General features: G+C 40.5%; 1 protein-coding gene across 1 annotated transcript; it reads left to right on the forward strand.

Moving 5' to 3' along the window:
- The first annotated feature begins 484 nt into the window (after positions 1 to 484).
- zgc:162707 (UPF0524 protein C3orf70 homolog B) lies at positions 485 to 12,450 on the forward strand. Its single transcript, XM_056429761.1, has 2 exons — positions 485 to 946; positions 11,443 to 12,450. The coding sequence occupies exons 1-2, from the start codon at positions 763 to 765 to the stop codon at positions 12,141 to 12,143; spliced, it is 885 nt and encodes a 294-aa protein (XP_056285736.1). The 5' UTR covers positions 485 to 762; the 3' UTR covers positions 12,144 to 12,450.
- Positions 12,451 to 17,323: the final 4,873 nt, after the last annotated feature.

Raw genomic sequence — 17,323 nt, forward strand, 5'->3', positions numbered from 1 at the left:
TCATATAAAATAATTGCTCTATATAAAGAAATGTCACACCTCAGCAATGAGTAGTTGTTTGGGTTGCCATCTAGCGGCTGAAGGCCTCAAACTCAGCAGCTGGATTAAACAATATGCTTATTTTTATCTGCAAATACACTATTTCTGAACCTTCCGTTGTTTATAAGCGGATCAATGCATGATCGAGCAAAGGATTTATGAATCGATATGATTATCAAATATGACCAACATTATATAATAAGCCCCTATTCAGGAAATGTAACCTATTTGAGAATCGTATTCAGGTGAACTGGAGTGTTTCTTTGAGATCAAGCCCCTGCTGCGGTGAAATTGTAAAGCGATGAAAGCCTGGCTGTGTGTTTGAAGTTCGCACAGCAGCTGGCTTTGTGTTGCTGGACTCCTCCCGTTGTGTGATGAAGTTCAGATGCGCGCCGTAGTTCCGTACGCGCGTCACCAGCTTTGCACAGAGGAGCTTCCGACGCGAAGGGAGGATGGATAGATGCGTAGCTCGCGATCACGGGAGTCTTTGAACGTCACATTATACGAAGCTAATTGACGCTCTTTTACTTTGACACGAGCGGTAACCCAGCTGCTCTGGATTCCGGGCTCCAGCGCCGCCGTTCTCGCCTGTCCCCCCCCCCAGCCGAGAGGCTTCCTGGGCTGCGTGGAACCGTAACACATCGACTCGGTCCCTCGCAGTAATGTTGTAGTTTACTCGGACGAAGCCTTTTTTTTCAGGAGGGGGATACAGGAAATGTTGGCATGGCCGCCTCGCGAGCAGGGAAGAGTCCGAAGAGTAAGAAGTTGGAGGAGGCGCAGGCTTTGGCTAAGAGCTGTGCGGGGAGACCAGACTTCCTGCCCTGCGACGGGCTCTCCATCTGCGCGACCCACAGCCACGGGAAGTGCTTCAAGCTGCACTGGTGCTGCCACTTGGGCTGGTGTCACTGTGAGTTGATTTACGTGTTTCTAAAAAAAAAAAAAGACTACATGTAATAGATATAAAAATGTAACTTGTGCTATTCAATCTTTGAAAGAACTTCCAGTGGTATTTTCCAGTCGTGTTTGTGTTCTTTGCAATAATATCGCGGTCACAATTCTACGTTATCCCTCATCAGAGACCTCCAAATAGACTCCATAGTATTCGATAGTTTAAACTCTAAACAATGGAGGCTGCAACATTCAGAAGCAGGGAAGTGGATGTTTCAGTGGCCTGGTTGTGGTGTTTACTTCTATTCCACTGGTTTTGTTTTTACTATTTTTTTTCGTTTTTAATTTGAATTTACAGTCCGAACTGTCTCTATAAAGTATGCTGTGTTCAGTGCAGGCCATTATAATATGACTAAAACCTTCCCCCTGTATGTATATTGTTTGCATATTTGGCTTTAGTCCGCTGTAATGTTGTGTTAAAGTTAAAAAGCACAGATTATTATAAGTATCATGATGTTGAGTTTAATTATCTCTCTGGAAGTGCATGTATCTTGAACAACACGTGAACAACTAAAATAATTGCACATTTTGATATTTCAGTGTCTTTCAATCCACTTTGTATTGTACTCCAAGTATGCATATGGCCCATACTGTAGCATTTGCCTGCCTGTTATGAATGCCTCTGTCTGTCTTGCATCCTACGTATGAGAGGGTATAATATGTAAAACCATCAAAAGGAGTGCACAGTGCCTTCCTTGACTTACAGTGACATCACACTTTCATTTCTGCTTTTAAGAATGTCTTGTGATATCCCTGTTAATGTCTCTAACACAGTAAAAGAACAAAAGGCAACAAGGACTTTATTCCATTATAAGTGTTGTTTGTGTTGCCAAACCCAGATGTATCCTATTCCTCTTGTATTTCGAACACATTGTTTTTTTCATAACTATGAACATGCCGTTTATTATTAGCAAATCCCACATACACAATCCAAGTGCAGTGAACACACTAAAGCACCAAATGTATTTATGCACAGCTGAAAAGAGTCCCCAACAAATGCAATATGCATTCCTGTTTGAGTAATGCTTGCTAAAAACTACAGTGAGTGCCCAGCTGTTTAAGTAAAATATGTTGTATGTATGTTTACAAATAATACTGCATAGTTGGGACCCAAATTTAAAGATTTAGATGTAGCGTATGAAGGCCTGTGCTGGGGTTTTGAGTGATACAGATCGTGTAGCAATGTTAGACTGAAAGGTGAACTAACATCCTGCTTTGGTCTTCTGATGGGAGAGAATAAAAAGAATATCATCAGCATCATCCTTGAAAGTAAAATCATCCCATGTTCAGAGAAAGTCAAGCCGTAAGTTCAGTTCATCAACTGCTATTCTTCAGTTTCAGGCTAAATATTTTATCATGTTAACTTGACTCAATAGTATTTCCGCATTGTAATCAAGATCATTTATATTGACTATTGGTAATAGACTACATGGCAGCAGTTCCACTCAAACAGAGAATTTTCTTTTCTCTCTGTGTTAGTGGCATTTTTCATCACCTATTAGACACTTTCTCTCCATTTGAGCCTTTTCCGACCTGCCACTTCCACACCACCGCAGAACCACAATAGCTGTGCCTAAACCTGACAGGATGTCTGTCTCTTTGTGCTGCCCTAATTCATCCCATATCTGGCTGCTCTGAAAATCCTCAGATCAGTGTGAAACACAATCACCCTTCACTCTGCACCGCTCAGTCGGGGCTTATAGTGTGCAACTGCACAAGTCACATTGTAATCTTTGCCATGTAATCATTGGATTTAGATGCCTGCCTCCGTCCAGAATGAGCCCAGTGATTTGAAATATCTGATGAGGCAGAAAAAACCCATACATTCTTTCTGGTGTTTATGATGAGCCACAACTGGGATTTATGTTTCTCAGCAAAGCCAGTGTAGTGTTACATCAAATGTAAACATTTAGTCTTGCGCCTCCTTTCTGCTTTGCAATATTGATCTCTCATCCTGCACAATGGAGATGGAGCACTTTGTCTCCATTATCTGACTCAGGCTTGTTATGAATAAAATGCCAGTCAAGTCATAAAGGAGATTCTCACCTTCACATCTCTTTCCACTGTAATAAGCAGGTTCCCCTCACAGGACACCAGGAACCACAGTGAGAATAAACCAGCGTAGACTGCTGTATCAGGCAGAAACAGAACACCAAGTGAGAAAAGTATAGCAGCAGGAAATGCCCACCCGCTGTCCTGACCTCACACCCTTCTTTCTAGCTAATACATAATACCACGAGATGCAAAGGAGTGAAATGTTTTAACGCCCCTGATCTTATCTAGTTTTTTATTTTTATACTTTCCTATGATTGTCGTCTGGAGTATAAACTTGTTCTGAGGCTGATAATTGTGCATTCACCACAGGGAGCCTCGCTAGACTTCTTTTTTAATTACATTTTTAATAGGTTTTCAGTCAAACAAATACAAAAGGTCAATGTGTCGAAAGACTTTCGGCTCGGCCTTTGAATTCACCGACACAAATCATTTCCATTATCGTACCTGTGGACCAGTGGTTACCCGTGACTTCATTTCTGGTTTCTCCTATTTTCTACATGCCGTCGCAAGCAAAACACTTTCAGGTTGTCTCCCTCTCATTTTCTGCCCCCAGACGGCACTTATTGTCTTTACGGGCCACAGCAGGAAAGTGGTGCTTTGACAGCTTTCCAGTAGTTTTCACTCAGTTGACGCTTTGTGAAACCATCGGCAGAGGACACTGGGGAAAACTGGAATTGGGTGTATGTGGAGGCAGCAGTCCCAGCTGGTGACAACATCGGTCCAAGCCTCTCAGTCGTAATTAGCTGTGTTTAGAGTCACCACCAATATGTCATGTCTGATCAGAGCTTCTGCTCACAGCAGCACTGGGATATACCGGGTCTGAATATTCATTTCTCTCTTTTTAATCCTTAACTAACTGATAATAATGACCAAGCAGAGCAATGATGACTCATTGTCCACTGTGTCCTGAACAGTCCTGTCAGTCTGCTTGTTCTCTGATGTAAGAAATAGCGATGGTTCTCTCTGACTTCCTCATTTCATCTGTCTCATCGAGCAGCTGTAGCTTGCAAATATTTCTACAGGGATTACGGAGGGTTATTGGGTAACACTCTGCCTTACATTGATTGATTTGCTGACCAATTCAAAAATTGCCACAGTGCTGAATCATAAAAGCTTCAGCTATTATTAAAGGGTCGATACATTGTGGGCCCAGGCCATAGGGGATGTTTTTTGATTGGTTGTTCATGTTTGGGAATCACTTTTACTGCTGGGCTGTCAATGTTGGAAACAGGGCAGCCCCAAACCAACGTTCTACATGTTTTAAAGGATTATTGCAGTGTTAAAATAATCTATTTGTTTGTGTTACTATCTGCTCATTGCGGCAAAATTAAGCACACAAAGTGGAAGTAATGTAAAAATAGACTTCAATTTAAAAGATACCCCACAGCATTTCTTGAACATTAAGCCTCACAGTTTCTTTGAGCAGAGCTGTAGAATGTATATTCTCATTGCAACAAGGAATAATGATCTTATAGGTCTATTGATTTTAATATGAAACCCACGTAGCCTAATCATTGTTTTGTAAATCCTGGTGACTGTTACCTCACTGTGACGCACTAACAGGTGACCAGGATCTTGTTGTTGTGGTCCTGTGTTTGAAAAGGCAGTAAACAACTTCCCCTTTCTCCACGATGCTCTCCCTCGACATGCATGGTGTTGAATCCAAATGGTTTGGTGTATTTGCTCATCACGCATTAATAATTTTCACGGGAGGTCGTTTTGACATGTCACAGTGTGTACATTATAGAAATAATGGTTTCATTCCATTTAGCTGCCTCAGCTTTAGGGTCTTGTGTGCCAGCTGGCTCTCTGTCAGGGCAATTTGGGACACAATCAGAACAGAGCCATCGTTTGTGTTATTAGTAACCCCTGAGCTTCTTTTACGATGTAAAAATGCCTTTTATGGAGTTAATTGATGTTGTAGATCCATAGAGCAGATCCCTGTGTAGGAAGTTTACGTTCTTTAAAAGTACATTAGTGCATGTGAATATGGTATTGAGGCTTTGGGAAGTCCTATCCAATAAGGCCTTGACAGGAGCTGGAGTCTAATGCTCACTCTGCAATGGAAACCACGTTCACAGACTTGCATTTCTTCACCATGATGACATATAACAGTGAATTCCAAGCTGGCTGCTTTGTTTGCCTCTGGAGGCAGGAAACAGGAAACGGGAAAGGAGTTTCACATGATGCTGGGTCAGACCATCCCCTTCACTGAAACCTGAAACTTATGTTGTTGCCTCGGCTGCAAGCTCTTGAGCAGATTTAAACGCAAAGAGCTGCGGATGTGCGAGCTGACCCTATCAACTGGCCAAATGGGCGCAGCAGCTGTTGATGAATGAAAACAATCTGCTGAAATGATTTTGTTCACCTTCTTTTGCCAAGATGTTGCTTTAAACTGGTGTGTTGCATTTATAGGAGAAGATTTGCTCAGACTGCACAAAAAGACTTCTGGCTTCCGCTCAAACGTAACAAAAATCTAAATGAGGGGGTTGTCCATGACTGAGTTATTACTAAGGCTTTACATATAACATGATATTAACATGATATAATCTCGATGTCATGTCCATTCATCTTCACTGTATGTTGAATTTGTCTACAATAAAAAAACTGAAGTATTTTCCTTTCAGCTGCAATAGACAAGAGCTGAAATTTAGATGGAATGATGTGGAAGCTCTGTGTGAGAGATGGAGATATATTGAGGAGCTGCACGCTGCATTATTCAGAGAGACTATCTCCTGTATTAAACTAGACTGCAGCCATCGGCCAGCCACAGTTCAGAGAGAAAGAGCCAAGAAGGCATTCAAGATGGAGGCAGGGGAGAGCAGAGGAGTTGGAGCTACTCATACTTAAGCTCCTCCACTCCACCCGCTGTCTCATTAACCTGTTGAACTCTTAATGTTTACTAATTTACTTATTTATAAAACCCCTTTGGCTGTATACAACATTATAGCTTCTTGAATAATTAATCCCATATTTCTATTCTAGACATTTTAATGTATTTTCCACGAACACAATCCACTCCTTAACTGTAAATGTAGGGGAAAGAGTCATATCCACTCCAAGGCACCTGGAATTATAATTACATTGTTGTTGCTACCTCATTCATATATTGTCTAGTCCGTGATCTTCTACATCCACCAGAATGCCTTTCATCATTCTCCAGTGAACTTGTTGCTTTCAGCAGCTCTTAATTATCATGTGATGAAAGGCTTTCCCGTTAAGGAAACAAGTGCAGAGTCATTGGCTTTACTGTAAGTGCAAAATGCTCCGAGGCTGCATATTATTCTGGTTTATTGATACTGCGGTCAGTGGAAAACTTTGTGCCTGTGTATCCTGTGCAGTTGATTTTTCACAGTAAGATTGTAGGTGTGGAGTGTTGTGTCTGCTGTGTTGATTTTCTTCCTTTTTTTCTTCTTCTGTGCTTTGATATCGCTTTTCTCTCTCTGCTTTAGACCTCCATTACATCTTAGAAATTTACATCTTAGAAAATCCAATGAGAGTGTGGCTAAAAAACACAGACGGGGGAAGGAAGTCAGAAAGTGAAAAGAAAGAAACGTTGTTGCTTTTAGTTTTTGACTGAATAATATAACTCCAGCCTCCTCTTTCATGTTTTGAACCTAAACTAAGTGAAGGGGTGGAAACATGTCCTCATTATTGTGGATTTAGCCATTACATTTCTTTCTTTGTGAGGACATCTGGTCTTTGTTGGTATGGAAATACAAACATGCACAGAGGGCAGAGGCCGCAGACACAACTGACATTGTCTCCAGCACTGGAAAACACAGAAGGATGGAGTATAACTGAATATCAATAAAGCTGAATAGACAGTGTTCTCTGGCTCTCAGTCAAGGTTGTATATTTTCTAGCAACAGTTTGACATGAATTTTAAATAAAATGTGCCTTTTTGAGTTTACTTGTAAACAAACCATCACAACTCACCAATAACTACTGTACATATGGTCTAACAGCCTGACAAACATGCTGTATTTTCTTCCTCATACGACATTTGTAAAGTGTAAATTGCGCTACAAGTGTTCAAACCGTCACACGGTACCTTTAAATACCAGTTAAAGAATGTGAAAGGAAATAATCCTATTAGGGCTAAAACAAACACATGTTTTTAATATTGATAAATCTTCCAAACATTCCCACGATTCATCTTTTAATAATTGTATCCATCATTTCTCAGAAAATGGTAAAAGCGACATCTGTAAAATATAATAATTGTTGTAGTTCTACATGCCATTCGGAGAGACTGAAAACAAGATATATTTTAAGTAACTACCACTATTTGTTATAATAATAATAATATGTATTATTGTACAGTATTTGTAATAATCCAACCATGTGTTTCTTAGAGCATGCAGTTCAAGTATTTGGAATCAGAAAGTGAATATTTATTTTGAACATTATGATTCATTAACATACTTGGACTGCTGGAAACAGTGATATTTCCAATGTATTGCAAACTAATTCTGCATTCTACACCCAGCCTACACATCTACAGACAGGCCGTGTTCCTCCTGCTGTTGAGGACAGCCAGTGTTGTGTTGCCTCATATGTCCGTCGGTGTGGCTGTCTGCCCATGCATCTGTCCGTCCTCTAGTATTGCTCTCGGTATTTGCAACTCCAGATGGATGAATGCAATAAAATGTAATACGCTAACAACTGAATGCCAACACATTGCCGTCAACAGCGTCAGCTCTCGTTTGTTGCCGCTATGATGTTTGCCTGAATGGCCTCATCTCAGTCTGAACATGGACCATTGAGTTTCTCTCATTAAACGGGCCTGCTACTGTTCCCCCTGTAGTTTGTATTGTTATAAGCTCCTGTCTTTTGTGTTTACAATGTTTACAAAGAATACAGATATTAAGCCTCTTTTAATGGTTTCCCATGGGTGGATGTTGCAGTTGTGTGTCCTTAATAAAGATGTGGTCACTTAAATTAAATGAACCTTTCTTGTGGGCAGGGAATAAAGATTTAAGTGGCAATCTTGAAGATTTTAATTTGAATAAATGTCTATTAAGTCACTATATATAGCTGAAAGAAATAACACAATGATAAATCAATCCATGGCCCACTGATGAAAGTATTGCAATATTTATATAATTGCACTACGACAACTTGTTTCTCAATTTCGACTGCTCAAAGCACAATTCCTTTGTTTTAACTCCAATAGAAATTCTGCATTAACCAGGATTACCACTTTAATTAAATGTAATACATTTTGTGTGGTGCGATGTCTCCCCCTCTCTCCTCTCAAAACAAAGCCCTTTTAATAAAATGTTCAATGTAACCTGGGAAAAGCGTTTGATTTGAATGCGTCCCACCAGCCAGTGAGACAAAAGACAAGGACACAGAGTGAGAGGTAGTGATGCGTAGGTCTGTCATCTTCTGTACTTCCTCTCTCTTCAGGGAGCGAGTTAAACACACATCGGAGCCGCCGCACCATTCAGGCGGCAGGGCTCAGTGGGCTGGAAACAATGAGGAACATTTAGGAGCAGTCATTTTGCACAATAAGCACCAGTATATGGGTTGCCAAGATGGGAGGCATAATTCACATGGAAGGAATAATTTGTTTTATAAAAGTTTCCAGTGAGAAATTAGGGCCTTTATCTCTTCTAGGATTTATGTGACACTATATTCCACCATTATTAGCCATTATGTTAGCAATACAGATGGAGATTAAGAACCACATTGTTGTGTGTATACAGGACTGTCTCAGAAAATTAGAATATTGTGATAAAGTTCTTTATTTTCTGTAATGCAATAAAAAACAAAATGTCATGCATTCTGGATTCATTACAAATCAACTGAAATATTGCAAGCCTTTTATTCTTTTAATATTGCTGATTATGGCTTACAGCTTAAGAAAACTCAAATATCCTATCTCTAAATATTAGAATATCATGAAAAAGTATACTAGTAGGGTATTAAACAAATCACTTGAATCGTCTAATTAACTCGAAACACCTGCAAGGGTTTCCTGAGCCTTGAAAACACTCAGCTTGGTTCAGTAAACTAAATCACAAGTATGGGGAAGACTGCTGATCTGACTGCTGTCCAGAGGACCATCATTGACACCCTCCATCAGGAGGGTAAGACACAAAAAGAGAGGCGCAAAATCCAAGTTGCTTGAAATCCAGTGTGAAGTTCCCACAGTCAGTGATGGTTTGGGGAGCCATGTCAGCTGCTGGTGTTGGTCCACTGTGTTTCATCAAGTCCAGAGTAAATGCAGCTGTGTACCAAGAGATTTTAGAGCACTACATGCTTCCGTCTGCTGAAAAGCTCTATGGAGATGAGGATTTCATTTTCCAGCATGATCTGGCACCTGCCCACAGTGCCAAAACCACCAGTAACTGGTGTACTGACCATGGCATTACTGTCCTCGATTGGCCTGCCAATTCCCTGACCTGAACCCCATAGAGAATTTGTGGGGTATTATGAAGAAGAAGCTGAAAGACACCAGACCCAACAATGCAAATGAGCTAAAGGCCGCTATTGAAGCATCCTGGGCATCCATAAACCCTCAGCAATGCCACAGGCTGATTGCCTCCATGCCACGCCGCATTGATGCAGTAATCCGTGCAAAAGGATTCCCAACCAAGTACTGAGTGCATTAATGGACATTTTCAAATGTTTGATTTTGTTTTGCTGTTATAAATCTTTTTTTTACTTGGTCTGAGGAAATATTCTAATTTTATGAGATAGGATTTTAGAGTTTTCTTAAGCTGTAAGCCATAATCAGCAATATTAAAAGAATAAAAGGCTTGCAATATTTCAGTTGATTTGTAATGAATCCAGAATGCATGACATTTGTTTTTTTAATTGCATTACAGAAAATAAAGAACTTTATCACAATATTCTAATTTTCTGAGACAGTCCTGTATATATATATGTACACTACCGTTCAAAAGTTTGGGGTCACTTAGAAATGTCTTTATTTTTCAAAGAAAAGCACTGTTTTTTCAATAAAGATAACATTAATCAAAAATACACACTATACATTGTTAATGTGGTAAATGACTATTCTAGGTGGAAACGTCTGGTTTCTAATGAAATATCTCCATAGGTGTATAGAGGCCCATTTCCATCAACGATCACTCCAGTGTTCTAATGGTACATTGTGTTTGCTAATCGCCTTAGAAGACTAATATCTGATTAGAAAACCCTTGTGCAATTATGTTAGCACAGCTGAAAACAGTTATGCTGGTGATACAAGCTATACAACTGGCCTTCCTTTGAGCTTGAAGTTTGAAGAACAAAATTAATACTTCAAATATTAATCATTATTTCTAACCTTGTCAATGTCTTGACTATATTTTCTATTCAATTTTCAATTCATTTGATAAATAAAAGTGAGTTTTCATGGAAGACAAGAAATTGTCTGGATGACCCCAAACTTTTGAATGGTAGTGTATATATATATATATATATAGCCTTAATCCTATACACTATTTTGTCATTTTTTTCATTACGCCTTGTATCAGCTTCTTAGAGTAAAAAATGATTTCTGCACCGCTCTGGAGGGCCTGCAATATAAATGATGTTACACTCTGGCTGCAGCTTCATTTCAGATGGTGGTGGCAAGCCAAGTAGTTTTGCCTTTGGCAGCATGGAATCCTTTGTGATGTGATAATTGCTGCTCCTACTACTGAAAGAAAGGGCAGATGATGCGGTATCACAGTCCTTGATCGAGACTGATTGAAAACATGTTTATAATGACTAATTTTACAATTATTGTTCCTTCTTTGCGAGCTACAATGAACGATATATGAGCAAAGGGGTCAAGCTTTACACGTGATGAGATGGATGGATGTAGACTCCATCAAGTGTCGTCTTTTTGGCCTATCCGTTTTCAGATCACTGGCGGAGAAAAGATAAAGATTTGATATGTAAATGCTAAAAAATGCTTTGTTTGTGACATGCATTTGGTTCAGTGAACAGAACAATTCAGGATGAGGCACAGGATAACAAGTTCTAACATGTATTTGTATTTCCCCGTGTCTTCAGAAGCAACGCTTGCATTAATTACAGTTTTCACAGTGCATTTTCATCTTGCTGTCAGGATTCCTGCCAAATGTCTCCACATGGTGCCAGTTTGGAGTTCACTATGGTATTGATTTAAACCTGCATTAAGTGTTTTGTAGTGGCCTTGAGATGGAAAACATCACTGACCTAGAATCACCTTTTAAGTTGAGGTGGTGAACATATTAGCAGGCATAATAGATCCACTATTCATTCTTCTTTTAGCTTTGTGTCGTTGTCTAAAACTCAAACAATATACGTCTCTTCAGCTGCTAAATGCTCCAGTATGTTCATCTCCAACTTGCTCCCTGTGTCACTTTTCTGTAGCATTCAGTGGATTAATCAAAGCATTTCATTTTGTTCCCCCTTTAGGCAAGTATGTGTACCAGCCCATGACCAATGTGTGCCAGCTGCCCAGTACAACCGTGCCAGCTGTTGAGACCGAGTACAGTGACACCATGGACCTGTCCGTCTCTCTGGCGGAGCGCTTCCTGAAACTCGCTCCCTGCTTCCAGTCGCCGCCTCACCTGGAGTCGCCCCAGTACTGCGTCATTGCGGATCTGTTTGTGGATGACTACATTGTCAAACGCATCAATGGAAAGATGTGCTACGTGCAGCGGCCCGCACCTCCCTTACCAGAACCTCCTCATCCTCCCACCCCTTGCCCATCTACACCTCGGATGCCCCAGAAGCCCGCTCAGCCTCAGCAACCAGTGAAGCCTGCACCGCCAACCCAACACACACCTGCGCCTCTGCAGCCGGCCCAGCAAGTGTACAGTAAACACAAACATCTTACCCCTGTGGATAAGATAAAAGGCCCAAAAATGGACCACTGCTCCTCTCCGTCCAGCTCCGAGGACTCCGGCATCAACGCACTGGGTCTGCACTACCTGGAGTCCTGCGAGGAGGAGACAGAGGAGACAGAGGAGGAAGAGGAGGAGGAGGAGGACGACGAGTTGAGCACAGATGGGAACTCCACTCCCGGCAGCCTCTGGGATCAGGACGACTGTTCTCTGCTCTCCCCCTCCAAGTCAATTATAGAGATCATCGAAAAGATTGAAACAACTGTGTAACGGACACAGCATCAACATGGACACCAGCTGTGAGGGAGTGTGGCCTAGAGAGCAGAATGAATGAGAATACACAGAAGACCACTTGAGGATTTATTCTACATCGACCAATAGGACACCCCCCCCCCCCTCTCTGACACTTCAGCAGAACTTTTCCTGCTTGTTTGGTTGAATTTGTTTTCCACACATCATCTAATCTGTCCACATCCCATGCATAGAATAGAATAGAATATACACTTTTATTTATCCCCAAGGGGAAATTAGTTCTCTGCATTTGACCCATCCTTAGTTATTAAGGAGCAGTGGGCTGCGGTGAGCGCCTGAAAGCAACTGGGGTTCAGTGCCTTGCTCAAGGACACGACTTGCAACTAATGGGGAGAGCGGGGATCGAACCCACAACCCTGCGGTTGCAGGACGGCCCTCTTACCCCACTGAGCTAAAGCCGCCCCCTCCGCATGGAGTGAATTTCTAGAATGTATTTCAATACAGAAGAAAGCCACAAGCACGAGAATAGTAAGCACATGCACAGTGGACCAAATAGACATCCTGCATGTCTTACTTCCACACACACAAAAAAGTAATACAAAAGGACTCGAGAATAGATGCACTTCAGTCAGAGGAAAGTAAGAGAAAAAGGGAGACTATCTTCTGTGATTTCTCTTTAGGGATATATTACTGGAGCAAAAATGTTCAATGAACAAAAGTTGTCTGAGTAGGTTTCCAGATGATAATTAGCAGTTGGGCAATTCTTAGTGTCAATCTGCCAGACAGACTTTATTCTAATTCAGCTTTTAACAGGCAGATCGTAAGTGTGCCGGTTCTTGTTTCTCTGGTCAATGACCCACCCACCCACATTAGTCATTCTGACACTTCCTCATAATAACTACAAGGCCTGCTTCCTTCACGTTAATGAAAAGATTCCCAGCCTACAGTTCGTATGCACCTTACTGACACCAACACATGCCATAGGTAGGTAGGTAGGTCAGTGTTTGACAATCAAGGATTACACAGAAACAGATTCCTATACAGTTGTCCTGCCAGCGAGGGCTCTTATAAAACAACCCATCAGAAATGAACACGTTGTTCTGACCACATATTCTGGTCGTCCTGGTCTAAACTGCTGTGCTGTCCGAGGTTAAATGGGGCGCAAAGCAAAACATGACTAGTAACCTCTATTAGCAGCCAGGAAATTAAAAGGCACGGCCGTGTCTCTATCAGAGTTACAGTGAGGTAGGAGTCACGTTGTTAAAGCAGAAACTAGCACCTATGGAAGAGGGAATATATCTAATATATATATATACAGTACATTTAAACTTATATAACAAAACAATCTGAATTGTTATTTGCTTTTTGAGCTTGATGGTCTTGTGATGCTAGCTCAGAGGGAGTCTGGTAAAGGTGTGCAGGTTAGACTTGTATGTACAGCTATTGTGTGTTATGGGGCAGAACAATGTCACTGAATGCGCCTTTAAAGGAGATTAAAGTATGGCATAGGATACTGAGTGTGTTTTGATGTTATAAGAAATGCACTCAAATAATATTTGTGAGACAACCCCTTATTTAGTAAAATGAAGATGGGCTGGGTCTTTACATTAACTTTTTTTTTATGTTTCAAGATTTATTTTCTGGTTATTTGCAAAAATCACTAACATCTTCACAAATATATATTGCCACAATGCTACGCTAGATGTTAAAAAAAAGAAATACCAATAATAATTTTGCATGGCTGCATTCATTTGCAGAAGTCCCTCAAGTGAAAAAACAATTTAACAAACGTGGTTCAGAGTGATCACAAAGTGAACAAATCCTATACCTTCAATCCAAATGTCTTTTCTTCTTATTCAGGAACAGCCTTTGCCTTTACACAGTCCCTCATAATGCATTTAAGACATGTTATGATCTTATTATTGTTATATTATTTTCATATGAATAAATCCAAATGACACTCACTTTCTCTCCCTCAATGTGTCTTCTGTTTGCACAGACATGTGTGTGCGTGTGCGCGAGGGAGCAGGCAAACGGTGTCATGTAGTTCAACATCTTAAAATATTTTCTTTCATGAGCTCCAGACAGATTTCATGAAGAGGGATCACTGTTACTGTTAAACCCTTGCAGCAAAGTCATTCAATTGGCAGGCACCTTGAGCATTGGATAACTCACAGACTCTCCTAAACACCCCCGCCCCCCCCCACACACACACACACAGGGATATACACGCCAAATCAAAAACGCCCTTGCTTTTGTTTTGTTTTGCACGAGTCACACAAGCAGTAGAGAGATGTTGTCAGCTCCATTTTTTTATTGTTTTGATGTGCTGACCAACAGATTAACTTCCTCAAGAGATTTCCTTTTAATTTCATATAATTGCACTTTCTCTCCAGTGGCCACTTATTAGACAAGCAGGAACCCAAATACTCAGAGGAGATTTAAGTGACAAAAATGGAATGCCAGCAGTGCATTACTACTCGAGTAAGAGGAGACGCCTTTATGTGAATTAGTTTTGTCGATATATGTTACTGTCTGAGATCTTAGTTTCATATTATTATTGGACCTTTTGTAATTTTAGGCTGCCTTTAACATAGCTAATCTGGCCATGGACAGCAGATGAAAATAAGCCTCTCTGGCTAACTTAGAGTTTTAATGTTAATTCGTGTGCAAAATAAACAAATCAAAAGGGCTGAATCAAAGCATTTCTTGAAATGCATATGTTGTGTACAAATATATACCTATGCTTACATATAATGTACATCTACTGTCAATTATATGCCAAATACTGTAAGTGTTAAAAAATAAATGACAAAAGCATATTTTTACCACAAGTATAATGGCATAATGGGCAATTCAACCATGCACCCAACTGTCATAAACTCATGTTAAGTTTTGTTTAAACCAACATAACTTTATTTTGAATTCCAGTGAACATCACAGTTTTTGGGGAAATAACATGTTAAAAAAACGGCGCACAAAGTGTCCATTAACATCATGTGAACGTCACGCAGCTTCAAAGGAGAGCTGGAACAAGCTGATACAGATACAGAATGTAAATACATCAGACAGGGCAATGTCGAAACATTATTTCAACAACTTCAAAGTAACTTCAGGGAAAGTTAAAAGCGGAAAAGAAAAGTGAAGGGGTTCACATCATTTCTATTTGACATGGCACCTCATGAAAATCCATATCAGCTCCCTTCAGGGAACCTGCACTATATTGCAGACATACAGCTTCCTCATACAGCCCCATCTCATTCACAGCCGAACTTCAACAGCAGCACTCCATCAAATGGGTCATTTATATGTCCAATTTACAGCATAGTGTCCCTGTGATTGGCCTGATGCAGGCAGTAAGCAGGTACCATGGGACTACCAACAGTCTGCTGATCAACAATCAGACACATGGCTTTGCCTCGGTCGTGCTCGATGGGCGATGGCTTTCTGATAAACTCTATAAACGCGAAAGTGTCACCTGGAGTGCAGCTCCGCACTCCCTGCCTGTAAAATATTCATTACTTTTTTTCGTCACTGTCTGCCCTCGTCTTTGAAATGGATTTAGAGCACTTTTCCCTTTTACACACGGAGCGTGACTTTCTCCCTGCAAACTCCAAATAACGGATTCAAGTTCCTGTGAGGATAGACGGGGCTGTGTTTGAAAGTATTCCCCTTGTGTTGCTTACAGCTACTTGGTGATTCATCCCTTTGCTGAAGAGCCTGCAAGTGTTTTTGTGCGAAGGCAGAATGACTCACAGTGATATACCGTAATGTGATCAATTGGCTTTGTTGGTGTGGATTAGTCCCTATTAGATGGTGATTCTGAAGTTGGAGTAAGTGCTTGATGAATGATCACATTGCACATATAATTTGCAACACCTTTACGTTTAAAATGGACTATTTTTCTGCAGGTTTGATTGATTTAATAGGTGTCATTGGCAGAGCAAGTGTGTGTGTGTGTGTGTCTCTTGTGTGTGTGTGTGTTTTAACACTGTGGGAAAGTCTGAAACTAATCTTAATCTCATCAAAGAGTCAGAGGATGTTGGCGAGGTCGACACTGGGTAGCAACTTGAAAGTGAGTTAAGTCAATAAACTGAATTGAATATGGCCAGCTACTATCGAGTCTACTTTTCAGTTTGTTAAATTTTTTCTTCCATAACATTTATTCTTGTTGTGCTTTTGATTTTTTCGAAACAGGAAAAAGGAAAACGTAACTTCCACCGTTATGAGAGGGCAGATGTATCTACTCTATATGCACACTTATTTCACTCCCTTATCTGATTAATTTGATTACATTTAACATAATGACAAGAGAGTTATTTTCTATCTTTTCTTCCTCATACGGCACTGAAATAAAACACGAAGTACCTGTGGAGTGACTGTGTCCCCAATTCAAAGGTCAGTCCAGCTAAAACCACTTGAGGAATTAATCAAAGCAGGTTGCCTGAGTGTGTAATGGGGGGCTTACAATCACTTGAACTATGAGGACACAAAACTGCAGTATTTAATCATGTCATTTCAATCATCATGCACACACAAACACTTTACATTCAAGAAATTATGGATTATCAGAGAGATTACAGATGTGACATCAACACACTGTGACATCATACAACTATTTCCTCTCAGTCTGCACCATTTGAGGGTTGATGAGCATCACAGTCTACATTCACACGATTGATGTCGCTCCAGTCTTCTCCCACAACTCTTTGGACAGATGTTTAATTCATCTGCAAGAGTATTTTATAATGCTGTCGCTCAAACATTGCATTGTTCTCCACTGTTTAATACTTTCTAACAGGTTGCCCAGAATAGAGGGACAGAACTAGGCCAGTACTGGACTCAGATTGCTTCGAGCAGATTTGACTGAAATAATATGGGAAGCAAGCTTTCTAAATCTAAATGCTAAGTGCCTCTCAACCTTAAAACACATTGGCTTCGGGGGATTTATTGCATTATGAGATCTTAGCCATTATAGCGCCCCAGGATGAGCTTTGTGGATCCATTAATGTGCGTGGAGATCTTGAAGGAAAATCTGGTTCTCAAAAATACGTCATCCTGTAACTCAAGTATGAAAAGCCATGATAAAAGTTATAGAAAATATAACAGGTTCTTTATGTTTCTTCAATGTGTGTAACTTTCCAACTATAACCACACACAATAATCTGTTCTTTCACAGGTGATTGCCGCTGATCAGT

This window comes from Pseudoliparis swirei, chromosome 2, assembly GCF_029220125.1.
Source record: "Pseudoliparis swirei isolate HS2019 ecotype Mariana Trench chromosome 2, NWPU_hadal_v1, whole genome shotgun sequence".
Classification (NCBI taxonomy): domain Eukaryota; kingdom Metazoa; phylum Chordata; class Actinopteri; order Perciformes; family Liparidae; genus Pseudoliparis; species Pseudoliparis swirei.